General features: G+C 54.5%; 1 protein-coding gene across 2 annotated transcripts; it reads right to left on the bottom strand.

The window, feature by feature from the left end:
* Window positions 1-529: 529 nt before the first annotated feature.
* Window positions 530-15206, bottom strand: LOC114667396 (prostaglandin E2 receptor EP1 subtype-like). 2 transcript variants are annotated; one of them, XM_051920550.1, is made up of 4 exons: window positions 14532-15206; window positions 13887-13981; window positions 3490-4381; window positions 530-1185 (listed from the first exon to the last, which is right to left on the bottom strand). In XM_051920550.1, the coding sequence occupies exons 3-4, from the start codon at window positions 4360-4362 to the stop codon at window positions 919-921; spliced, it is 1140 nt and encodes a 379-aa protein (XP_051776510.1). In that variant the 5' UTR covers window positions 4363-4381; window positions 13887-13981; window positions 14532-15206; the 3' UTR covers window positions 530-918. The 2 variants fall into 2 exon arrangements, with proteins under 2 accessions (XP_051776510.1, XP_028678514.1); XM_028822681.2 differs by lacking the exon at window positions 13887-13981.
* Window positions 15207-24096: the final 8890 nt, after the last annotated feature.

Raw genomic sequence — 24096 nt, forward strand, 5'->3', positions numbered from 1 at the left:
TCGTCATTGTCCTCACACGTGTACTCGCCTGTAGCTGAAGTGTCCTTGAGTCTAAATTGTCCCCATGGGGGTTTGTGCGCTGTCCGGGGGTGGTGGCTGCCTTGCACCTGACGCTACCAGGGTAGGCTCTGGCATCCCAGCTGCTTTACCAGGTGCCGTGCCAGTGTGACGCTCACCAGATCAGCCCGAGACCAGCAGTGTGTTTGGAGAGGTGAGGCACTGCGCCACTAAAAAGACGAGCCAGGGGTTTAGCCCACTCCTGGTGGTCCGGTCGTCATGTCCCCGAGCTGCTGCCACACCTGTTGCTGGTCAGTGAACGGACAGGCGAGTTCCATGCACCGATTCTGGGACCACCCAGTCTGGCCGAAGGCGCCCTCCACCCTACGGACCGTCACCCCCAGCAGGGGGCGCTCTTGTCTCACTTGTCTCAGTCTTCAGCTTGAGTTGATCTTCGGGGGGTCGCGGGCAGCAGGAAGGAACCCACTAACAATAAATCAAAGAAAGTGACCCTTTGTCCGAGTTTCATGCGTCTTTTTAAAAAGTGTTAAATTAGCTTTATTAGTATTTATTTTACAAATGTATATTCTTGCTCGTATTTACATGCAGGTTTCGTTTCCCAGTTCCTGAGACAAACTCGAGTGGGCGAACTTGAATTCTTGCCACAGGGTGGCTGACCGACTCGTGTGGCTCCTTCCTTCACAATGCCCGTTATAGAGGTGCCCAAAGCCGTGCCCACACAAGCAGCAGCAGCGCTGGCACTCATTAGCGCCCCTTTCAGTGTTTGCCATGCTTGACAACGCCGAGACCTGGTGAGGCCTGCTGCTGCCACAGAGTTACACGTCCAATCTCGGCTGCCATGATGCCCGGTGAGGCACCGCATTCCTTCACAGCCGGGTGGTCTCTGCGCCGGGCAGCGGCTTAGACCCTGTTCATCACCGTCCTCTCAGAGCTCTGGAAAGAGCTGACTTCCCAGCGGCCCAGCTTGCTGCCCGCCAGGTCCCTCTGCCGCATGACGATCTGGTAGATCTTCCTCAGCACGGCCCGCCGCAGCAGGATGTAGACCCAGGGGTCAAGGATCTGATTCCAGGAGGCCAGTCGGACGCCCAGAAACATGAGCCACCTGTAGTGCTGGACATTGTAGTCGGTGTCACCGTACGACTTGGTCACTGACATCGCCACGAAGATCTGCAAAGCAAGGAAGGACAGACAGCTGCGTCAGTGTGGAACCTTGGGGATCAATGTCAGGTGGCCAGGCGAGACCCCTGACATGTGCACAAGCTGGGGGCTTCTGGGGGATAGAGAGGTGCACTGCTCCGCGGACCGAAGGTCCTGTGCAAGGCGCTATATCACGAAAAGAGCAACGCCAGCACCTACACAAATGAAATGGGGCACCACAGCCAGAACGTTTAGTTACACTCGCTGGCATTGGGGACGTTGTGAAGAGGCCACTGTGTGTGTGTGTTGGGGGTGGGTGGCATTTCATCAAAGACGCTTTTAACATCGCACTAGCTGGCACAAGTGAGCAGCTGGCAGACTTCATGGTGAACTGCCACCCACTCTGCCCCAACGTTTTAAAAGAAATGAAGCACACAGTCCTAAGGTGACAGGGACCCCCAGAGTCCCAACCTGTGTGTGTTAGTAAAGAACTGCTCCGGGACCCCTCACATCATATTTTCACTGCTGGCAACTTCACAGATTGATCAGGTGTGTTACTTTAGCCAGTAGGGGGCGACACCACACACACACACACACACACATAAAATGACCTTGTGAGGACTTCATATGCAGCAAGATAAAACAAAGGCCTGCGCTGGCAGACAGAAGTCCCAGTGGCCATCTGGCAAACACAGAGCTGCTGCAATGCCACGTCTGCAGGTGGCACGGGGGGCTGCACAGACATCTCTTCGGGTCTGTTGGGTCATCGCTGATGAAGAAGCACAGCTTCATTCAGGTGAGTCAATCATCCTAGCGATGCCCACACAATGCCAACACAAAAGGAGAAGTGGCTCTTGAGGACACTGGCATACTGAGGCCTCAGCAACCACAGGTGCCCGAGAAGGGCAACGTCTGAAGGTGGGCTAAGAAGCCCCTAAAATGTAGACTTTCCAGTAGGTCCCCCCTCTGCATGCCCCTCATGGACTGAGATGCTTCCATGCTTGTCTGCATAAAGAAAACCAAAGGAGCTGCTGACTCCCTCTGGCCACCCTGTGTCCTGACCCGTAGAGGGCGCTGTTTGAAGCGTGGTCTCCTCTCCCCTTCTGATCTGTGTGTGCACTTCAAACAAACACTAGAGGGAGCTGTTAGATCGTCACTGGTGCTCTACAGCTCTCTGAAGGTGGGTGGGCACCAATCAACATTTGGGTCTTGTAGGGCACCTTCTGTTTGATGTGTGTGTGCACCATTAACACCAGAGGGCGCTGTGTAAGAAAGTGAGCACCAGCCTGTACTGGTCGGACCCTGCAGTGCAAAGGAGGTGGTCTTAAACCAGTCAATGTGCCAACCCTCAGCACTAGTAGGCATTGTGTAAATGAGCACTGAGGATCTGCAGAGTGACAGACCACCAATCAGCATTGGGCTGGGGGGTCCTTCAGTGCACCTCCTCATTTGTTCTGTAAGTCTGCACAGCCCTGACACCAGAGGGCGCTGTGTCAATGAGCACTGGTGCCCTGTGCTCTCCATGAAGTACAAGACCACCAATCAGCATTTGGGGGGCAGGTCCTTTAGAGAGAGAAGGAGACAGTCTGTGGAGCCCTCCCACTAGGAGGTGCTGTGTTAAGGGGCACAGATGCTCTGCCACTCTTTGTGAACTGGGAGAGCACCAGTCTGGACTGGCACCGATGGTCCTTGCCCAGTGTATGTGTCATCCTTTATCACTAGAGGGCGCTGTGCACATGAGCAGTGATGTTCTCTGTAAGGTGGAAGAGCATCAATGAGCATTTCGAGGGTCTTTTGGTGCCCCTCTTCACCCAATGAAGAGCGGGGCAGACTGGTTCTGTGCAGCCCCCCTCAGCTTTATGTTAAGTGGGAGAGCAGCAATAGGCACCGGGGGTCCTGTACTGGACCTCTTCAGCTGACTGATAGGGGACATTGTCCTGATTCTGGAGATGCCAGTCCCTTTCACTAGAGCTGTGATGCTTTGCTACTTTCTATAAGGTGCCTGCCAGTCACCACTGGCATAATCGCCCAAAGGGCACAGGGCAGACAGAGCACTCGACTCTCTCTTGTGGCAGACTGAACTTGTTTTCTTGTTGTGTGCTTGTCACTTTCACTCTCGCCACCTCAGTCACAACTGCTTTCTACTGGCACACTGCCCTGCTAATAGCCAAAGGAAAGCCTCTGGACACATGGCACACTGGCACACTAGATGGGATGTTTCTTCTTGAGAAGAACTGACACTGTATTGCTCTGAGAAGCCTAGAAAGACTGACTACCCATTAGCCCCCCCAGCACCCCTCCATGACCCCCCATGCTGCCAATTGTGTGACTCACCAGAATGGGACTCCAGCAGATGCATGATACCACCATAATGCCCAGGAGCTGCACCACCATCTCGATGTCGTGGGACTTGGCTCTTCGGTTGCAGACACGCTTACGGAGGCGGGCAGACACCAGTGTGATGCCACTTATCGTGTTGCAGAGCAGGGCAGCTGCCAGGGAAGCCAGCCCCAGCAGGGAGAAGAGCAGTCCAAAGGCGACATCGGAGACCCGCGTGTGCCCGTGAACGCCAATGAAGCACCAGGTCTCAGGGTACTGTGTCGTGTACTTGCCAAAGTTCAACGTGGGCAGCAGGGCAATGCACAAGGCGAACAGCCAAATTGATGCCAGGGTCAGTTTAGTCCGAGTTGAAGTCACTAGGGCTGAGTGCAGGAGGGGACGTGTCACCCCCACGCAGCGCTCGATGGCCATCGCACATCCCAGGAAAAGGGGACACAAGCCAAAAAATACCATGCAGGCACCCAGCAGTTGGCAAAGCGCTCCCGAATGGTCAATGGCATGCCACTTCATGCCCACAGCATACAGTCGCAGTACGAAGGCTCCGGGAATAACGTGACCTGCAAAGTCCGTCACCACCAGGCTGCTGGCAAAGAGCAGGAACGTGGCCTTGGACCGTCGACGGAAACGGGCATAGGACTTCGCCAAGATGACCAGGGCGATGATGTTGGACATTGCCCCCAGTGTCATTGATAAGCCCGGGATGGCGGGTGAGGCAGAAGAGGCGACCACTGGCTGAGTCAGGACTGGCGCTTTGCTTTCCAGCTCATCTCCTTCCACTGTGCCATTCCTCTGCTCGCCCAGAACGCTGGCATTGAAGGCGCCGTCTGGATTCATAGACATGTTCTGGAACTGAAGGGCTAGCATCATGAGGTGCCCATGGGTGAGCCTGGCAAGAGAGAAAGTGGACAGATTAGGCCACATGTCTGCCAAGTTTCTTTCTGACATGGCACAGAATTACTTTGCCCACCACTGTGCAGATGGCACCGAGGTGTCCTTGTCTGCTGAAGGGGAGGCAGCTTTTGGTGGCCTACCTGTCACCTGAGCATTCTTCTAGACTGGCAGAGAGAATGCATTGGGGGTGGAGTCAGATGTCAGATCCTTGCTGTGAGATGTGTGATGGGGTGGGATACACTGTGGGAGGCATCAGATGTGGGCGGGGTCTAATGTCAGCCCCCTTACATTTAGGTGAAGGTCCTATGGAAGAGTGGGGTCAAATGTGGGCGGGGTCAGATGTCAGGTCCTTACTATATAAGTCAAGCTGGGATATGTCATGGGGCGGGGTCAAACCAAATTAGCAAATGTCCTTGAAGTGGGACACAATATGGGCGGGGTCTGAGGGGGGGTCACTGCAGGCGACTATAAGGAGACCCGCCTACATATCGTGCTCCAAGTTACACTCCGAATATCTGACATGTGACCCCCTCAGCCTCAGGGGGTGTTGGGACGGAGACAGCCAGGCGGGGGGGGCACCTGCTTTTCTCTCCAGTCGATGCCCCTCGGCTGCCTCTGCTCCGGCCACACCTTTCCCGTTTTCACAACTTGGCTGCAGACTTGCGCAACGTCTCAGCTTTTGCGGCTGATTAAAACCGTGTGGCCGAGGAGGTGGAGCCGACGCACTCCGAGACTCCGGGATCCTCCTCTTGAACGGCTTTCCGAAGTGTGAGCCCCCCTGGGGCGCCACCTGCTGGATCCCCCGGACCCCCGATCTGAGCTCGCTGTCATCTCCTTTCCAATGTGCGCCTTTTTCTCACTCGACTTTTGGCTCCGCGCGGAGAGCCAAATGCTGGAAGCCAAGCCGTTTCCCCTCCAGAACCTCAATGCAAAACATAATCTGTGCGGTTTGAGTCTTGGCAACCAGCGGGAGGCATTTTGGGAGCCATTAATGTAAAGGAACCCGGCGTTCAGCTCGGCGATTAGCGACTCAGACGCTGCTGCTGCTGCAGAGGACGCTTTCATTCCTGCCTGCTTAACCGTTGCGTCTCCGCTCAGTCTGGGAATCGGGAAACGTAATTGTGCTGGGAAGTGAAGTGCGCTCGCTGTCCTCAGATGGCACCGCCAGGGTCCACGCGCTTCTGGCGTTCACGGAACGGGGGACCTGCAGGGCTCCGATGCCCTCGTTCATTGATTTGAGAAAATGTTTCAGATTAGCCGACGAGAGACGAGGGGGAAAGGAGAGGCCGGAGTGGGCGGCACATGCTTCAAAAACACAGCATGGAGCAGACGGCAAGGGAGGAGAAGATGGGAGGTAAAAAGAGGAAAACAAATGGATGGCGGTGTGTCCCAGCGGGCAAAGCTCATCCAGCAGGAAGCGTTTCAGGGCAAAGGGCCAGGAGCTAAAGAATAAAGCAGTGAATACGCACACGAGAATCGACAGACGAAGCCCTCAAGACCCCTCAGAGCCAGAGGCCTGGCACTGAGTGCCACCATCCTATATAGGGACGCACGTCGTAACATCACCTCACCAGTAATAGCCATAGCAGTGCTAAATGAGTGACAGCACAGCACAAGTTAAATGACATGAAGCGATCACGTGACCGCGTCACTTCTCAGTCTCACGCCGCCCCGCTGGGCTCATCTCACTTTTCTGAGGTGGCAGACCCCTGCAGACCTGACCAATGGAACTACAGCTTTACTCAGATATCCGCAGCTGTCATCACACACAAATCGTGTAAAGTGGGCGCCTCCTCAGTGCAGTGGAGCTCCGGGGGTCCGCAGGTCTTTACTGGTGGGCACCGCCATTTTCAGACTTTTCTGTTGATGGCTGCTCTGCTGTGAACTGGGAATGTGTGGCACGTGACATCGACAGGTTGAGGTCAGGGGTCAACGATCAGAGTCTGTGAAGAAAACGTAAAACCTGTGTGACATTGAGCCTTTCCTGTCACTTGGCTCTTCTCACTCGTCCTTCGCTTTATGTCACTGACGTGTGCCTCACTCAATGTGACTCGCCTGCGGTGGCCCTCAGATACCCGCCTGGTCCCTCACCCTCCGCTTGTTTCCTGGACACTCGATCTCCAGGCTCATTCAGATTTCAGCTTCCACACCTTTAGCCTCGGGGGCAACAGGAAGCAAAAGGCGGGAAGCCATGAAGACTCCAAAGACCTGCAGAAGCTCCAGCATCTATGGAGGAGGTGCAGAAGGTGGCTGGGGCCTTCCAGGTGTCCAAAGGCATAACGGACCACTACAGAAGACCACCCAGATTGTGTTCTCCTCAGCGGATGCCTTTGATGGGTGGGCTGCTGGAGTGGTCCGTTATGCCTTTGGACGACCGCGATGCTCCCTTTACTCCTCCATGGATTGTGGAGCAGACCCTTGCAGTTTTACCAAAGTCCTCCTCGTTCAGAACAAGAATCTTGTGACTTATTTTAAGAGTTGGTAAGATGCCCCCAAGTGTGCAGAGACGTGTGCCCTCTGCCATCAGTGCTTGATAAGGGGGCTCAACAGCAGGCATCAGGTGTGTAGCTCTGTCTGGAGGTTACAGCACAGATGACAGCATTGGGTACAACGATGACATTGGGACGAGTGGCCGTGTACTTCACTTATTTATGTCACTCGCCAGCAGTGCCCAGCTGTGTCTGCCCCCCTGGCTCTCAGGTCAGGTGGGCTCATCTCACTTTACTGGATGTCACCCTCCTACCCCAAGTGTGACAGAGGAGTTCAGTGCCACTGAGCCTCGAGTGACCTGAAGGGCACAAATGCAAAGAAAATGAAGGATTGATGACACCATAAAGGTCACAAAACAGAAGGGCACAACGTTTCAGGGGTAAAAAGGGACAAAAAGTAAGGGAGCCAAAAATGAAAACCTGCGTCTCTCTCTCTCCCCTGGCAGCCCTTTCCACTGTCTGTGCCACTGTCATCCTCCTGCCAGTCAAACTCGTGTCTGCTCTCCTGCCAACTCTAAGCGTGGGCTTGTCATCCTATGGTGGGTCTTTGAAGTTGCTGCCTGAAACTGCTTCTGGTGACATCCCCGTCCCTCTTCTAGGCCCCCAGTGGCCCTGAATGCCAGTTCTCCAGTGCCCAACATACACTGGGGCCCACAGAGTCACTTGTTCTGGGGCTCCATGGCCAATATTGGGGCAAAATGCCCTCTGACAGCAGTGACCCACTCCACTGGCACTGCATCTGCCACCTGGGCATCCTACAATCCGAGTCCAGCCCTGCACGGGAGAGACGTAGCTGCAGTCACAGCCCCTGGCGGACCCCCTTAACATGGCAGAAAGTCATTAAACGAGCGGACATCGGAACCGAAAGTCCGTTGTGTCTGAGAGCAAAAGCACGAATGACGTCGACTACGGACAGGAGTTCACGTGGGACGTTGTTTGGATCACCCGGGGGGCACACGGCGCTGAGCTTTACACAGTCACGGTACTGACGTCACCCACCATACACATCTGGGCATCACAGCCCAGCAGAACAGTGGCATCGCCCACAAAATGGGGACATCGCAACTAAAACAAAACGGTGTCTAATTTAAATGTTTCTATTAACAAAACTCCAGAAAAATGGAAAACAGCAAATAAGAGAATTGAATAAGAAACAATGGAGCACGGGTGGCACGGTGGCGCAGTGGTGGTGCTGCTGCCTCGCAGTAAGGACACCCGTCTGGATTCGTGGAGTTTGCGTGTTCTCCCCGTGTCTATGTGGGTTTCCTCCCACAGTCCAAAGACATGCAGGTCAGGTGCCTTGGCGATCCTACATGTGTGTGCCCTGCTGTGGGCTGGCGCCCTGCCCGGGGTTTGTTTCCTGCCTTGTGCCCTGTGCTGGCTGGGATTGGCTGCCAGCGGACCTCCGTGACCCTGTAGTTAGGATATAGCGGGTTGAACAATGCAGCACTGCCTATGGCGACGGCTTACACTTCGGACTGCTGTGCCCCCCAGACCCCTTTGTTGGCAGCACTGTGCCAGCACTCGACCCCGTCACATGACATCATCTTCTGGTGGCTTTTTCAGGACTCTTTAAGCCTCCAAGATTCCAGACTCAGTTCCCAAATCTTTCCCTGGGGTCTCTTTTGGGAGTCCGGCCTGCGCGTCGTTCGCCTTTGGTTTTCGGTGTCCTGCTGGGCTCAGTGATTGTGTCACCGTTGACCTGCTCGCCTTGACCTTCACTTGCTGCTCTGATGACACTCGTTCTCGCTGCGTCTCCTGGTGCGTTTCGGTGGTCCTTTCTGCCTTTTTTATTGATATTTTTTGAACCTAGTGGTCAGAGCGCCTGGCCAGGGTGGCACCAACAATGGCATGAGGCCTAGAGAAGAAAGATCCTGCCAGACCAACTGGGACCCCACGGAGTTTCATTAAAGCCAACCTGCAGCCAGAGCGGCCCCCCTAACTGTGCCAAAAACAACCTGAAAGGAAAGCGCACAAAGAAGAAAGCGTTCCTTGAGAGCCATGCCACCACGTGGACCTCGGCCAGGACATTAAAGTAATTCAGCTTGTGCAAATACAGTGTCCTACTTCAGCAAAGGCAGGTCGGAGAGAAGCCCCCCAGCATGTGGCCCCCCATACCAGATGGATGACGGACTCCCCTCGAGATGCACACAAACACAAGACGTGAGGCTTTGAGCAACTCGAAGCGGTTAGGCAATCGACCTCGGGCTTCCTTCAGTGCTTAACCTCAGCAGAGTGAAGCAAGGCACAGAGAAAGGGAGGAGAAGAAAACCCACCCTCAGAAGACCCCTCAGATGGGCTAAAGGTGGAGTCGCCCACTGTGAGCGACCTTCTTGTGCATCACTCGGCGGACAGCCGTGTCCTCGGGGCTGTGGACTAATGAGTCCATCTTGAAAGCCGGGACTGTCACTAAATCACCAGTGCCAGCATGCCAGCATGGCATAAAGCTGGCAGAATCAGTCGACCACTGGCTCACTGCCACCCACCGTGAATTCATCGCTGATCCCTGAGCCTGCCTGACCTGCAGTAACTCTACACACAACGTAAAGGCGCTATATAGAGCAGACTGAAGGACAGCCCTGACACTACCCGTGAGCAATGCCAACCCTCCAGTGAACCTGAAAGGGCGAACAAGAGAGAAGTCCTCCATGAGGGCGCTGCCAGCTCGGGTGACCTTCCCTTATCTCGTGGCTCTTTATTTATAAACTCCATTCTCAAAGTCACCGCGCTGAACGTGAAATCAAGAAAGATTACCATCAATGGAAAGGGGAGATAAAAAGAATCAGGGTGGTCTCCGTTAAGGCACAGCGCCGCTCGCCACCTGTCTGGCGTCAGACTTTGAACTCCCGGGTGGGTCGTCTTCTCTTGTAGTGTCTGTGAAGGAGGACCTCATGAAACAGGACATCTTATACAGAGAACAGCGCATGCGTCAAACAAAGAAGACAAGAAAGCCTGCAAACCGGTGGGCAGCGTCACACACGCACACGAGTGTGCAACAAAAGGGACACCCGTCACAGAGCCTTAAAGTGCACAAATGACAGGGAGCACAAGGCAGACCCGCCTGTCCCGACCCCGTAGAGAGCCCCCCAAAAGAAAGAAAGAAAGAAAGAAAGAAAGAAAGAAAGAAAGAAAGAAAGAAAGAAAGAAAGAAAGAAAGAAAGGAAGGGATGTGTCCTCAGAGCGCCAACTCGAACTCACCAAGCGAGAACCGGACGGGTGTCGTAAGAAACCTCTGCACTGCGCAACACGAGCACAGAGTGACACACATGGCGCAAGATGTCGCCTTACAACACGGGGTGCCAGTCGCAATAAATGTTGAGCCAAGAGCGCAGGTTCGAGCTGTTAGGTGGAGGGTGCGGCGCACCAGAGGGGCTTCACTCAGCCATTTCGGTTTGTGTCTTCACGGCAACATCATGCAGGCCACCCGGAGCGGCTCGTCCTTATTTATGTGATGTGTTTGTCCCCGAGGCCTTGGCGACCTTCATGGTCCTCATCACTTAAAGTGCAGTCACTGCGGGTCACTTTAGCACACTGGCGACTGCTCCGTGGCGTCCATTTCTCTGTATAGCGCCTTGCTGTCCATGAACAGCTTGTCTGAAGAGGGCGGGAGACGAGATGAAGACGCTGAATGTGTGACACATGATGACACCAAGTGTGTGTGTGTGTGTGACAGCGGCTCTAAAAACGAAGCATTGAAAGCTCAAGGCGCAGCCATTTGTGTTGCTCTTCAGCAAGTGACACTCGCGTGCCTCTAAATTATTTACGGTATCCAGTAACGATGTCCTTACCTATAAAAAGATGGCTGTGACTGTGGCCTATAACACAAACACGACTTGGAATGCGCACGGCACTGATGCCAAAATGGCCTTGGTGGCACTGCAGCCCTCCCACCGTCTGAGGCCGAACAAGGGGTGGCACAAGGAGAAGAATGGGATTAACTGGGTGGTCCGTCCGGCCGACCCTTCGAATACACAAATCACAAAGGCGCTATATGAAGGTACACTCAAGGACAGTGAGAGTTCAGCAGCCAATGGAAACGACCTAAACCGCTGCTGACATGTAAAGGCAGGCATTAAATAACCATGACAACGCGAGTGTCACCGCCACCTGGACCCCGAACGGGTCAAGTGTCACATCCAACATGTAGGAGTTCACTTTGCTTTCACTTCTGGCTGGCGCTTTTGTCCAAGTCGGGTTCCATTTGTAGCGCTGGCTGGTGAAGTGACTTGAAGTGATGAAGGCGGTGTGACGATTTGCGATTTCAGACCCTCAGGTTGTGTGACCCTGAACAAATCACGTCACCTGCCTGCGCTCTAGCTGGGAAAAGAAAAGGAATGGAGCCACTTACTTGTGCCATTGCCGGGATTTGAACCCACAACCTTAAGTCTAAAGCCATGACCAGTACGCCAGTGTGCCACGTGACTCGCGCTATCGTGTGCCCACCAGTTATAGACTCGCTGTCGCCCCCTCCAAAGCACACTTGCCCCTTTAAGTTGTCCCTGGTGCGCAGCAGACCACTTAAACTGCTCTAACACGCGCCTGGTGGGGATGAGTGGGCTGAGAAACCAGCGCCACAAAGGGTGGGCGAAGCTGACGCCTGTGGTTACGAATCTGTCAAGCCGCTCAGAGATTATCTGCAAATTGCGATTTTATCGCATGGCTGCCTTTACGCGCTGCGCTGCCATTCCCATCGTGAAGTGTCGCGTCAGCGCGGCCGTGGAGTGGTGGCCTCCGGTGGCTCGCAGATGTCTTTGGGTGGGCAGAACTTGAAAGGACTCTAAATACGAGACGACACTGGAGAGTCTTTACTGTTTGTTTGTATTTTGGATCGGTGGTCCAGTAAATGTGGCATCGGGCCAACGGCACAAAGTGGGGGCGTCACGTGAGCAGACACAAAGCCTCCAAACGACTCAATAAACACAAAAAGAAAACAAAATGAAAACAAACCAAGCGAGTGTCTGCCAACCGCCGGGGCTCCACGCGGGGCACATGACGTTCAGGACCCGTCAGTCCGCACGGTGGCCTCTGTGACATTTGTGTCCCTCTGCGAATCTGTCTTGTTCACCTCTTACAATTTCCATTTATTAAAAAGTAGCCGCGCAAGTTCGTTATGAGCCCCTGCGCTGTGGGGGCTGCTGAAGGTCACAAATGGACGCCCGGTGACGCAGTGCTTAGCCGTGGGCTCCAGGTTTCACAACTGTCATTTTCGGGTTGCGACTGTCAGCTGCTGGCTCTGTTTGTGTGCGCCCGTGACAGTGTGTGTTATGTTTGGACACGTGTGTGCGCTCGCCCCCCCCCCGCCTGCTGTAAAGGTGCCCGATGGGCTCCGCTCTCCTTTGACGCCATATTGGGATGAGAAGTCTCAGAAAACGGAAAGATGAAGACCCCCTACATGTTTATACATGGCTGTCCACCCATAAGGCGCCTGTCGCCTACTGGCAGTGCCGCTACTGGCCTCATTACCTTAGCCCCCTTAGGGGGGGCATTGAGTATGCGTGCTGGAGTCAAGCCGGAGGGGTCTGACTGTACAGCTTCACCCACCTCTTTAAAGATATCCGAGTGAAACGCCATAAATACGCGCAGTGTCCGTGTGAGCCATTGGCTGAGTGAGCCGCTCAGATGTTTAGTTTCCATATGTTTTGATCTTGCAAGGGCACAATGACGTGGGCAGCATTTTGAAAGGCTGGCACTGCCATGGCGTTATCTACAGCAGTGGCTCCACCAAAGTCAACAGCCGTCCACGCCATGTTTGCAGTGTCACACGGCCGCTGGGACGCTTCCGTGTAGATAAGGCGACAGTCGAACAGCCACCTCTAACCAGCCGGCTCACTGTGACGGTCCGCACTGACAGGGTCACGCCGCGACATCACTGGGGCAGACACCCGGGGCAACCTGTGCCCGCTGAGGGCCCGCGTGTGTCCTGAGTAGGCCTTGAGCCTGACTAGAGTGGAAAGAGGGATTTCAGGGAGGGGGGAATGGTGGTCTCAGACCCTGGGGATGTCTGCTGGGATTCACGGTGGTCCTCAGCTCTCATCTTCAGAAATCACAGACTGCCCTGCGGTGGTCCTGATTTCAGCTCCAGTCTGCCCAGTGACTCTTAAAGATAAAAGTGCTAAGGTGGGCTCAGAAGGAGCTTGGATTGGATCAGACGAGTGGAGGACACTCGAGGGGTCATGTCTGCTGTCCCCATGTCCCGCTGCAGCAGGTCGCCTCTGGACACTTTTCAGATCCCAAAGAACCAACTGCATGTGCAGAGGCGCCTTCCTGAAATGAAATCAGACTTGGTGCAGTGATGGGAGCCACACACGCCAGGATTAGTATTATCATTATTATTATCATCCATCCATTATCCAACCCGCGGGGGAGCCAATCCAGCCAACACAGGGCACAAGGCAGGAACAAACCCCGGGCAGGGTGCCAGCCCACCGCAGGGCACACAAACCAGGGACAATTTAGGACCACCAACGCACCTCACCTGCATGTCTTTGGACTGTGGGTGGAAACCCACGCAGACACAGGGAGAACATGCAAACTCCACGCACCCAGAAAGCGAACCCAGATGGGTCTCCTTAGCACTACCCACTGCACCACCGTGCCACCTATTATTATTATTGTTACTATTAGCTGACGCCTTTATCTAATAGTTTTGTCCAGTCGGAGCAGCAGCACGTGAAGTGACTTCCTCAGGGACACACAGTGTCAGTAGTGGCATCTGAACAGACAGCCTCAGGGTTTGAGGTCCAAAACCTTAACTTCTTAACTTCCACAAAGAGCCGCAGCCAGAGTTTGATGAACGGGCACAGGGCACAGGGTATGGCCACGGTACACGCACGCGAACAGGCAGGCCAAAGGCGTGTGGCTAACGGAATGTCCAGCTCTGGTCCCGTCAAGAAGACCACCAGCTAATTTGGGAGGTCTATTTTGAGCCACGCTCGTTGCCCAGTTCATACCCACAGATGGTCGGCCCCTCGTTTCTCTTCTTAAAGGCGCGTTTCGTTCTAAATTGCTTACCAATGAACAAAGCAGCATGGAGGTGAGATTAGCCCATCTGGCCCTGCCGCCTGCTCTTCTCGGCTCGCCCGAGTCCGTTAGCAGCAGCCGAAGGTCTACAAGAAAACAGAAGAGAACAATAAATCGTCTTGTGGTGAGCGAAAAAAAAAGATATTGGATGCAAGAAACGAACGGACCTCCGCCAAGTTGGACTTGCTCTCCTCATAAATTTGTCCGACCCCAGCGCACATGTGGGCTACAGACTGAAGTTCTCGTTCCGCAGAAGCTCCAAGTGCTAAACGTGCGAACGGCCATCCTAAGACAGAAGCTAATCGATAAACGTGAAAGCGCCATCTTATCGACAGATCGGGATCGAGGAAGGTGTTCAGCCATTTGGACTTGAACCCCACTGAACGCCATCTGCGTCACGGGCAGCACCTCCTTGTTTTGCTGAATAACCGCAGCCCGGAGGAACGCCTCGTAAAGCCGGTGCGCCCCGCACTCCTCGCTCGACTTCAATCGGCAGCTCCCAAAGCTCCGCACACATGTCGGAACCTGTCAGACACTTCAGCTAATGGCAAACAAAAATGTAACGAGGCTTTCAGACCCACCGGATCGTCCCGACAGTACCCTGCCCCAGCGCGGCGCATCGGCCGAGGAACCCACCTTGTTTCTGATCCCGGGGTCCGGGACGCGCAGGGCTTGTGGGGGGGGCTCCTCTCGGCGACACTCCTGCCTCTCCTCCCGCCGAACTTTCACGAGGCTCCTGCCCTAAAAAGTCCGGGGGGACGAAGAGAACCGCGCAGCTCCTGCCACTGCGGTCGTCCCACGCAGCGCCTCCTGTGTGTTTCCTGCCCCGTCAGACGAGAAGGGGCTGACCGGGAGTTGTGGCGACTTCGCCGTTAAGAGATCTACGAGGTGTCCTCCTCTGAGACTCGCGACTCGCGGCGGCTCGTCCGCTCCAGGGAATCACCTGCCAAAAATATCCGTCGGGCTCCGAGGAGAGCCGAGCAGAGCAGAGCAGAGCAGACGAGGGGCGTGCGCAGCCTCCTGCGCTCCACTGGCGGCGTGCCGTCGGCGCATCAGCGCTCCTCGGAACTGAAGAGAAAAAAAAAAAAAAGAAAAGAAAAGAAAGAAAAAAAGAAAAAAAAAAAGAGAAGTCAGCGATGTGCGGTGATGTCAGCCTGGCAACGCGTGCCCCCCGCAGGGCGCACTTCTTATTTAGCGGCGGCGCATGCCCTTGGTGGACTGGAGACTCGGAGCGCACGCACAGCACTAGGGTCCTGCGATCGTGACCCCTGTGGAAGAGACCCCATTCAGCGGCGGGGGTCTAACCTGCTCACTCCACACTCGCACCGCACTGACGCCTTGTGATGTTTTCAGAGGTGGGCAGGCATGCGCGCTCACGGACACCCCCCTCCGAGGCGGGATCGAGCGTGTGCGCAGGGGGCGCTAACGAGCCTGTCACACCCATCAGGTCACCCAGCGCAGTGGTGACAGAGAGACGGTGCTCTGGGATTATTTTCAGACATGTTGGCACCCCGGGTGTTTGTGTGTATGGACCCTGGGTAGGACACCCCAATGCCAAGCACACTGGCACACAACAGAAGACCATCCAGGAACTGAACTCGGGTCTTGGCATTGCAGTGAGCTGTCAGTATGCCACCCTTCCACCATTTCAGGTTCTATTTTCCATGGAGTTCCTTCCATTAGTGTGGCACTCCGTGCCAATCAGGGCAATGTTGCTGCTAGGCAGTGGCCCAGTAAGCGTGGGGCTGATTGAGCACTAAGACATGGAGGCAGCACCTGGCACATACTGTATACTGTATGTTGGCGTAGGCATTTGATGGCAGACTCATCTGGTGACATGCAGAGGTCACTTGAGCCATCACGTCTGAAGGCTATGGCCTTGGCGGTGTCCTCGGACTCGTGTTTTTCCCCCTCCCATGATGGGACCACAGGATGAGGCCGAGCTGTGACCGTCACCATTGCACTGGGGGGGGGGGGGGGGGGGGGCATGGTGTGCTGCCTGGCGTTCACACAAATCCTCACAGCTTCTCTTTAGGCCCCAACAAGCCAGCACATTCAGTGGTCCGCCGCTGGCACAATGAGCCAGTATTCACATCCAGTCGGGCTTCCCTTCTCGAGTGGCCAATTTGGAATTGCACTCCAGCCGTGGTAGGCAGGTGCCGCCGAATAAACATCTGGGGACCTGGGCAGCACAGGACGGTGGAGTGGAACAATGGTGGCAGTGTGTGCGTGCCAGCAGCCTGTCCAGAGGCCAGTGGAGGTTCACCGAGCCACGTCTGGACGCCACCTCCGGCCAGCGCTTTGTATGCCACCAACTTGATTGACAAGTACAAGGCCAATGCCGGAAATGCGTGGGGGCAGAAAAGTCTGTGGCAACGTGTGGTTGGAAGTGGGTGCCTCAGGCCACCACCCCACCCCCCCCCCCCGACCAGACTGACATTTCCACAGGCACTCTGGGCAGCTGCTGAGCCACGCGGGCATGGAGCTGATTTTCCGTTGCTGTCATCACCTCCATCGGTGGCTTCTCTGCTCCTTTAATCTTCCTTTCCAGGAAATGACAGGCGCTGCGGGCAAAGGAAGCTGCCACTTCAGTTGGCCTCTCCGCTCCAGTGCCACTTCTTCTGATTGAGGGCTTGGGGGGCTATCTCACTAGAATAGAAATCAAGCGCTGCTTGTGGCCTCTAGAGGGCACTGCTTTTATCCCCCATTCATGGCAGACATGAGCCCATCTTAGCTTGGCACATCCATACACTCAGCAGCCGTGGAGTCTTTGTGTCCCCCTAAATTGCTAGAATTCTCCTATCCTGTCAGAATGTGTGTTGACTGTGTGGCACAGTGGCGCCCCCTGCAGGGCACAGACCCCCTTACACCGTTTGCTTTGGTTAGGCTCTGCCATGCTCACACAGTATTGACACCTGGACGGTTGGCATCAGGCAGGCACAGTCCTAGTGACTCGTAATTACTAAATTGGGGCTAAAAGGCGCTATATTACCAGCTGTGGGTGATCACCACCTGCATCAGTGGACCCCCCTCTGCTCATCCTGTGTTACTGCATTGCTGTGACCCTGCTGACCCCTCTGGGGCCCTCAGTGGCACACTGGCTGCCACCCAATGGTCTCTAATGCAGATATAGCACCTTCTTGATCCTGAAGCTAGTGGTCAATGAGCCCGGGGGTCCAGACTGAGCTTGGAGACCTCATGGTGGCACCTCAGTTTTACACAACATCACCACCATGGCGCTATGCTCAGCCCAGACAGATGGGCACTAGGGGGCAGTGCTGGCAGCGCCGGTGACCCCCAGATGATTTCTGCTTTATCTGATTCACTGCGTCAATCTAATGAACTTTCATTGGCTACTGCAAAAGGAAGGCGGGGCCTGAGTTGAAGCCTGGTGCTCAGCAGTTTGTTTTAGCCAGTGGGGGGCGCACTAAAGCCTTTCTTCTCTTTTATTTTTCACAGGCCTGCAGCCCACATTGCTGCCTCCTCTTAACTTTTCTCCAATCCGGGGGCTTAACGTGAACGAGTGCGGAGTTGGCACAGACTGGCAGGAAAAGGAGCAATGCTTTGAGGAACACAGAGTCTACCCTCGGTTTCTTTTATATAGCGCCTTTCATACAGAGTCCTCTCATAAGGCAATTTCCAGAAACAAAGTCACACGCCTTTTAGGACTACACCAGTAACAGAGGCACCGCTGAATGCAGGTGGTCCTGCACTGCAGGGGCTGCCAGCCTTTCATGGGCACGACACTCACCCAGGATTTATTCTCGATGTCGTCTGTGGGTCAATAAGTGCTCTGGCTGTGGAGAGCACAGAAGATTCTTCATTGTTTATTGCCGATAAGCCATGAATGAAATAGCTGCGTTCTGCTTGTGTGGTGGGCTGATAAGCGTCATCTGGGGGGGGGCTTCCCGGCAGACCCCCAAATTAATGGCAGTTTGCTTTTTTCTCGTTTGCTGCCTTCGTGAAGTTGCTGAGACGAGCATTTTCTGTAAATTGAATCCCAGGGCTGTCCCTTGAGCCGTTGTCACCTAGTGGCCACATGTGTCACATGAATTGCACAAGTGCTTCGGTCCCCAAGGGAATGAAAGGTTCATCAAGAGCTTTCTGTGCAGTGTGCCCACATTGATGCCAAACTCCACTGCATTGCTTTGGATGGGTCAGTTTGGACCCAAAAAGCTGAATTAGGAGAGCAGGGTGGGCTGCAGCAACACCAGTGCAGGGGAAGGTTGGCAAAGATGCCCACACCCAGCTGCCCGTCATCAGCCGCTGACATCACACTGTGCCACTGGAAGGTCACCTGCCCCCTCCTCATATGTTCTATGAGGGCTCGTTATCAGATTTCCTCTCACTGTTGGGCATTTGTGAATCTGAGCCGGACTTCGATGAAAGGCGCCACATAACTGCTGTCTGCATTAAGAACACATTTCACGAATGCCACTCTGCTGCCCCAATGCTTTTTAAGGAGACCTGTTACCACCCCCACCCCATGATGGCGCTGTTGTGTAGTGTGCCTGGCAGCACTGGCCTCGCCCATGTTATGTCATGTGATCACCGTCGTTCAATCACAGCCTGTTCTGAATCCAAAGTTACTGTTCAGCTGCAGGGGGCGCCACTGTGCCACTGTTAAAGGCTGTCACTAAAGCAGTAGGCCTCTGCCGTGGGTGGTCCATCTCTCTGTGCTGCTTTGTAGGGGCATGTGTGCCAACTAGTTATACCTGGAAGTTTTCAAATGACACGAGGTGAGCAGCTGCCACCTCCACACTTGGCATTTATCTCTGCCATCTTAACTTGTGCTACACTCCGAGTGAGACACGGATGGAGAGGCCTGGTACCAGCAAGTGACCAAGTCCAGGTAACACTGGGTGCTCGAGTGAGCTTGAGAGGGGCATGTGGGCACTACATCACGTGCCACCTCCAGGTGAGTGATAGGTCTGAGCATTGTGCCCTCTGCTGGCCCATTAGTTTTATTTTTCAAGGCAGAGTCAATATGGAGGGTGGGCCACTTGAGGACCCCTGAAGATGGACGTTCATTCAGGCGTTTAAACCAATGCCATCCTCCTACCCAGCCACCTAACCAGCTTAGCAGCATCGGGCACAATATGGGAGCCAAACTGGCACTGAACTCTTGAAGCAATATGGCAGAGAGAATACATTCATCTAAAGAGAAGGAAAGATGCAAGGGCAGAGTGTGGGCAAAGCCTCAAGACAACGGGCAGTGCCACAGACTGTGTGGTCATCAAATGGCCCTCACATGAGTGATCTCTAATGACTGAGCTCCACAAATGAGATCTGAAGCCTGTGTATGGCAGCAGGGTGGCACAACAGCCGCTGGGTCCACAACTTCACTCCCATCTGGGCTGGCATTAGCCCAGCTGGAGCAGTGCCACAGCCTGCCTGGCCAGCTCTACTGATTCTTGCTAATCACTAGCTGTGGGCGGCTCAGAATTGAACCCCAGGAATGGGCAGGCGGAGCCCGGGCAGCAGGACCACGTGACCTGAGGGTCCTCCTTAATTGAGTCGCAGCTGATGCCAGTGTGATGAGGGCATGATGCTGATTGCCCCATCAGCTGTGGGCAAAATGACTACAATGTGGGACAAAGCTGGCACCCATCACAGGGCATGGGAAATGGGCTCAGGAGTGCCATCTGTGGGGGGGGGGCACTCGTTGGGGTGTCGGCTGCACTCACAGCACCAATGTCATTGGCACCACCCAGAAATATGTGAGTATAGCCTGGAAAAGTGGGACTGGGGGTCCGACCAGAGCCAAGTAGCCGACAGGGTCAATGAGCAGAGAGCTCATGGGGGCAGAAATTCTGTGAAAAGGAAACGTCTGGCGGGCGGCGCTGACAGTAAATCCTCCTCACTGTCTGCACTCGAGCTAAAGATAAACAGCAGACTGAGCCCCCCCTGCATGCCCCCCCAGGCCCTCGCACATCTGAGTCACGCTACACTCACTCCTAACTGGAACTGCAGTGGCCGGTGCCCAAAGTGACACCTAGTGGTGGCGCCCTGAACTGCCCCCTGCCTCACCGATGAGCCGCACGTCAAGTCAATGAGATACAGACGCTTGAAAAGTGGAGGGACAGGCGAAAGACGAGCGCCCCCTTGTGGTGAGCAGTGCTGTGTGTCCAAAGTCTCAGTTATTGGGACACCCCCCTGTGGTGCAGCTTCAGACTGTCTGTGTGATGTAATACAGAAGGATCTACCAGCGGGCAGAGTTTTGTGCCATCCTGGGCTATGTGCCCACCTGGTGTGGCTACAGACGCCACCATTTAACAGACCTTTGGGCCATCAGGCTTCAGTGGCAGCCGCAATGTTTGTCAGCAGACAGGAACTATGAGGACAGGGGGACAGGGAGTGGGCCCTGAGTGGTCAGAGCTGGTGGCATGCCCATCTACTTAATCAAGAAATACAAAAGCCCTTCTGCCCTGCTGCCAGGGCCCACATCCAGGGGGTGCCACAGCGGCTCAACTCTCCTTTGGATTGTAGCCCCTCAAGCGGCCGGGCCGGGTAAAGGTGGGTGAGGCGGCCCCCCGCCGAGCCAATGAGGAGAAGCCGCGGCTTGAAGTGATGCGACTTCCTGAATTCTCATGAGCTCATCGACACCTCGTCCAAGTTGTCAAAGGGCGGCCAGGGTTCGCGCAGGAAGTGATGGCATTGCATCGCAGCTCACTGGAAGGTCTGGAGACGCCCACCGGCCCCCGCTTTGGCACCTGTAAGGGGGGGCTGACCCCAACTGGGAGAAGAATCAAAGGATTTTTAATGACATTTGGGACGCTTCAACAAACATTGGAAGTTTGTCAAATATGCACTTGGAGCTGTCAGGAGGACAAATTGAGCCTTGTGTCACACAGTCAGGCCCCTCGGAAAGTGACATGTGTGACCGTGGAGAATGGGGGACAGCTGGACACCTCGGACAGACAAGGGAGCAATGAATGGGGGCTGTCAACTAGAAAAACGTACACTTCTGTGGAGAGTGGGGGGCAATCGCAATGCACTATGCACCCAGAGGGGGCGCCAACGCTCTCTCCCCATTGAGTTATGTCGATGGGGGGGTTCTAGGGGTGGCTGGGCTGTCAGTGTGATTTAGGAAAAGGAACAGAGAGGCCAGATGGGGGCGCACTTATCATTGCTGGCCGTAGAGGGAAAGACCTTTGGTGCTGACGGCCACTTCATCACATACAGCGGGTCTTAGAGTAGTCGGCAGGATCAGGGTGCTGGGGTCATCAGAGGAGAAGGGGGGGGAGATTTGCTCCATCTCATATGTGGCACCATACCAAGTGCAAGGTGCTACCAAGTTCATTTATATTGAACTCCCACACTCCCTAAGGCAGGGCTGAATAGACCACCATGATATGACGCCAATTAAGGCGTGCAGGGTAAATCATCTGAGGAATGGAAACGTCCGTCTCCGTGGCACGGCACTTGGCCTGACCCTCCGTCGGGATGCATGATTCATCTTCCCACCTTCCTTAAGTCCTGACTCGGGGGACTCTGCTGCTGGCAACGGACCTGGAGAAATGTTTGGCCTTGACCTGCAGACGAGCCCCCCGTGACTCTGTTCAGGTCGGCGGGCCGGCAGGCGGAAACTCACAAACAATGACAAGGAAAAGAGTCGAGCGGGAAGTACGCCACGAGTGTGAGCGGAGCGGCCATCACAGTCGCTCAACAACATCTCATCTCATCCCACCGGCCAGACATCAGACCCGCTGACTCATATAGCGCCTGTACAGTTTAGAGGGGCTGCCTGGCACACTGCTTGGCACATTTGCTGTCATGTTCTCCTTGTGTGCCCAGGTCTCCTCATGCATTCCAAATGTATGCCCACTGGAGTAACTACCCACCCAAAAATAAGCATGCCCTGAAAGTGACTGGCATCACTGTTCTTATCTTGTGTAAGGGACCACCTCCCAAGGATCAAGAAATGTTCTGGATTATGGATGGATGGCACCTTCATGATCGCTGCCCCCCCCGCCAGCTGTGTCATTTGGTGCTTTACACAGTAAGCACTCTTCACACACACACAATCTGCACGTAGATTTCAGATCACACTTGTCATCGTGTCTTTCCCACAGGTGACCGCACTGTTTATATGGCGCCTTTCACTCCAAACACTTTGACAAACACCTGGAGCTGTACACCCGTTTCCAATACTGGAGTGTGACTCACACTCACTCACTCAGGTTTCCCTGGGAGTCACCACATCATATTAGGCACTGGCACCATGCCCAGATGGCATGTGGCGTTCTGGGTGTGACCAGGGATGACCTTTGGCTTTTTCACAGCGTTACGGTGGGCCGCATTCATTACAGGACATTCTGTTTCAGCCAGCTAAGCAGAGGAATGTGCCCGCCGACATCTCCGTCAGGCAAATCCACTGAGTTTTATCCTCATTTGTGTTCCATGTAATGGATCTCAAGGGCAGTGCGGTGACCTGTGCGGGTGGGTAGCGGGCACTTGTGTGATGAGTGTGACATCTGATCTGTGCTTCTGGGGCACACACCAAGAAATTTAATAAAAGGAAAAACAGCCTCCTCCTACTCTGACCTTGTGGGGTGCAGGTTGGCATCCATTCCATGACCCTAAACTGGATGATGGAGGGATGGGTGGCTGGCACTGGTTTTCCCAAAAAAGCACAGCAGACTAAAGTCCGGATTTCTGTGTCCCACCACCATCATGAAGTTACAGACATCAGCCTTCTACTGTTCGGTAATGCAAAGTGAGGGGCGCTGAAAACAAAGGCTGGCGCAGAAACCCACTAGATGGTCTGCACCCACAAAGCTGTGATATGAGATTGTGGGGGCACACACACGCACACACACCTTTAGGGTGCGCCAGCACTGTCTCACTGAAGAACAGTATGTTGGGGGAGGATAGTTTTGTGGGCATGACCAGCACAGTGACACTCTATGCCAGCTTTGTACCAATGAATGCAGCAAGAGTCAGTGGCTGGGTTGAAAGTGCCTGGTACTGGGCAGTGCCACATTGCTTGAATCACTCAAAGTATCCAACTAGAGAGCCAGCTGATGCCCGGTGAGGCAGAGCTCCTCCAGTGTGCCCAGATGGCAGCACCTTTGTCTGTAATCAGTTGAAATATTCCTAGCTGACTGATATGATAATGTAATGTCCTCCCTCAAGTTGGGTCCACAGAGAACCTCATGCCACACATGACTGGCGAGTGGCACCAGGACAGGGCATCAACACTCTGATAGGCGCATCGTGCATATGGTGGACTACAGGGAGGATGTCTGACTTCTTATATGCCTGGTGGGGGCTTCATGAGGGGTGGGGCTTCCCTTTTGACAGACTCTTGGGGAGTGTCTTCTCTAACTTCAAGGTTGCTGGCATGGCGCTACTGGGATGTCACCCAGGGGTGGGAATTTGAATGTCTAGGGAGGGTGAGGTTTTGATATTTTATTGGGTGGACAGATGACTCCTCCCTCTCATAGCCACACCCCTACTTTATCTTCTGGTGGGCGGTGCTCCTCTAGACTCAGACTTGAGAGGAGGGGCTTCTCGTTTGTGCAGGTGGGGCGGGGCTTATCCGGCAGAGCAGTGGGGTTTCCCAATGTTCAGTCTCCTCTTTGATGCCAGGCTGTCCTTGCCAGGATTAGGCCTGAAGCTGTGGAGGTGCGGCAGTGATGGGGTGCCACCTGCTGCTCTTCACATATTTGCCAGTTTGTCCCGACTTAACTGTCTGTCGTGTGTGTCATTTTTGGGAGTGTCACCTGCCCGCCATCACACAGACTCCGTCACCGCCGGCCTCAGGCGTGTGATAGACGAGACGCCGCTGCCTATGATAGCCTCGCACGGCAGGGGGCGCCACTCCACAGTGCCTTTAGGATGGCAGAAGCGTTTTCTCCTGTTTTTTGGACGTCTCGTCCGGCAGTCAGAGGGTGCGGCCGGCGGGGGCTTTGCGCTGTTTCCCTGATATTTTTAGAATTCCTGCCATGTTTATATTTTGATTAACAAAGCTCGGCTTTTTCATTGAACACAAACTGTTTATGTCTGCGCAATCTCATCTTTTCCTGCTGACAGCCTGTGTTTGTGTGAAGCCCAACTGGGAGCCGCATCCTGCCATGGAGTGTCAATGCCTCTCCCACCGAGCCGTAACTGGGGGTCCATGGGGGTCCGTGTCTTCCATTTCCAGGATCCCTGATGAGCTGAGGTCCAGTAAGCGTTGTGCCTCCTCCCTACCTTC

The sequence above is a fragment of the Erpetoichthys calabaricus genome, chromosome 17 (genome assembly GCF_900747795.2).
Source record: "Erpetoichthys calabaricus chromosome 17, fErpCal1.3, whole genome shotgun sequence".
In the NCBI taxonomy this organism is placed as follows: Eukaryota; Metazoa; Chordata; class Cladistia; order Polypteriformes; family Polypteridae; genus Erpetoichthys; species Erpetoichthys calabaricus.

Coding starts and splice junctions, on each gene's coding strand:
- LOC114667396 (XM_028822681.2), bottom strand. CDS start 4,362: ATGATGCTAGCCCTTCAGTTCCAGAACATGTCTATGAATCCAGACGGC. Junction 1,186..3,489: donor TCTGCTGGAGTCCCATTCTG/GTGAGTCACACA, acceptor CTTGCTTTGCAG/ATCTTCGTGGCGATGTCAGT.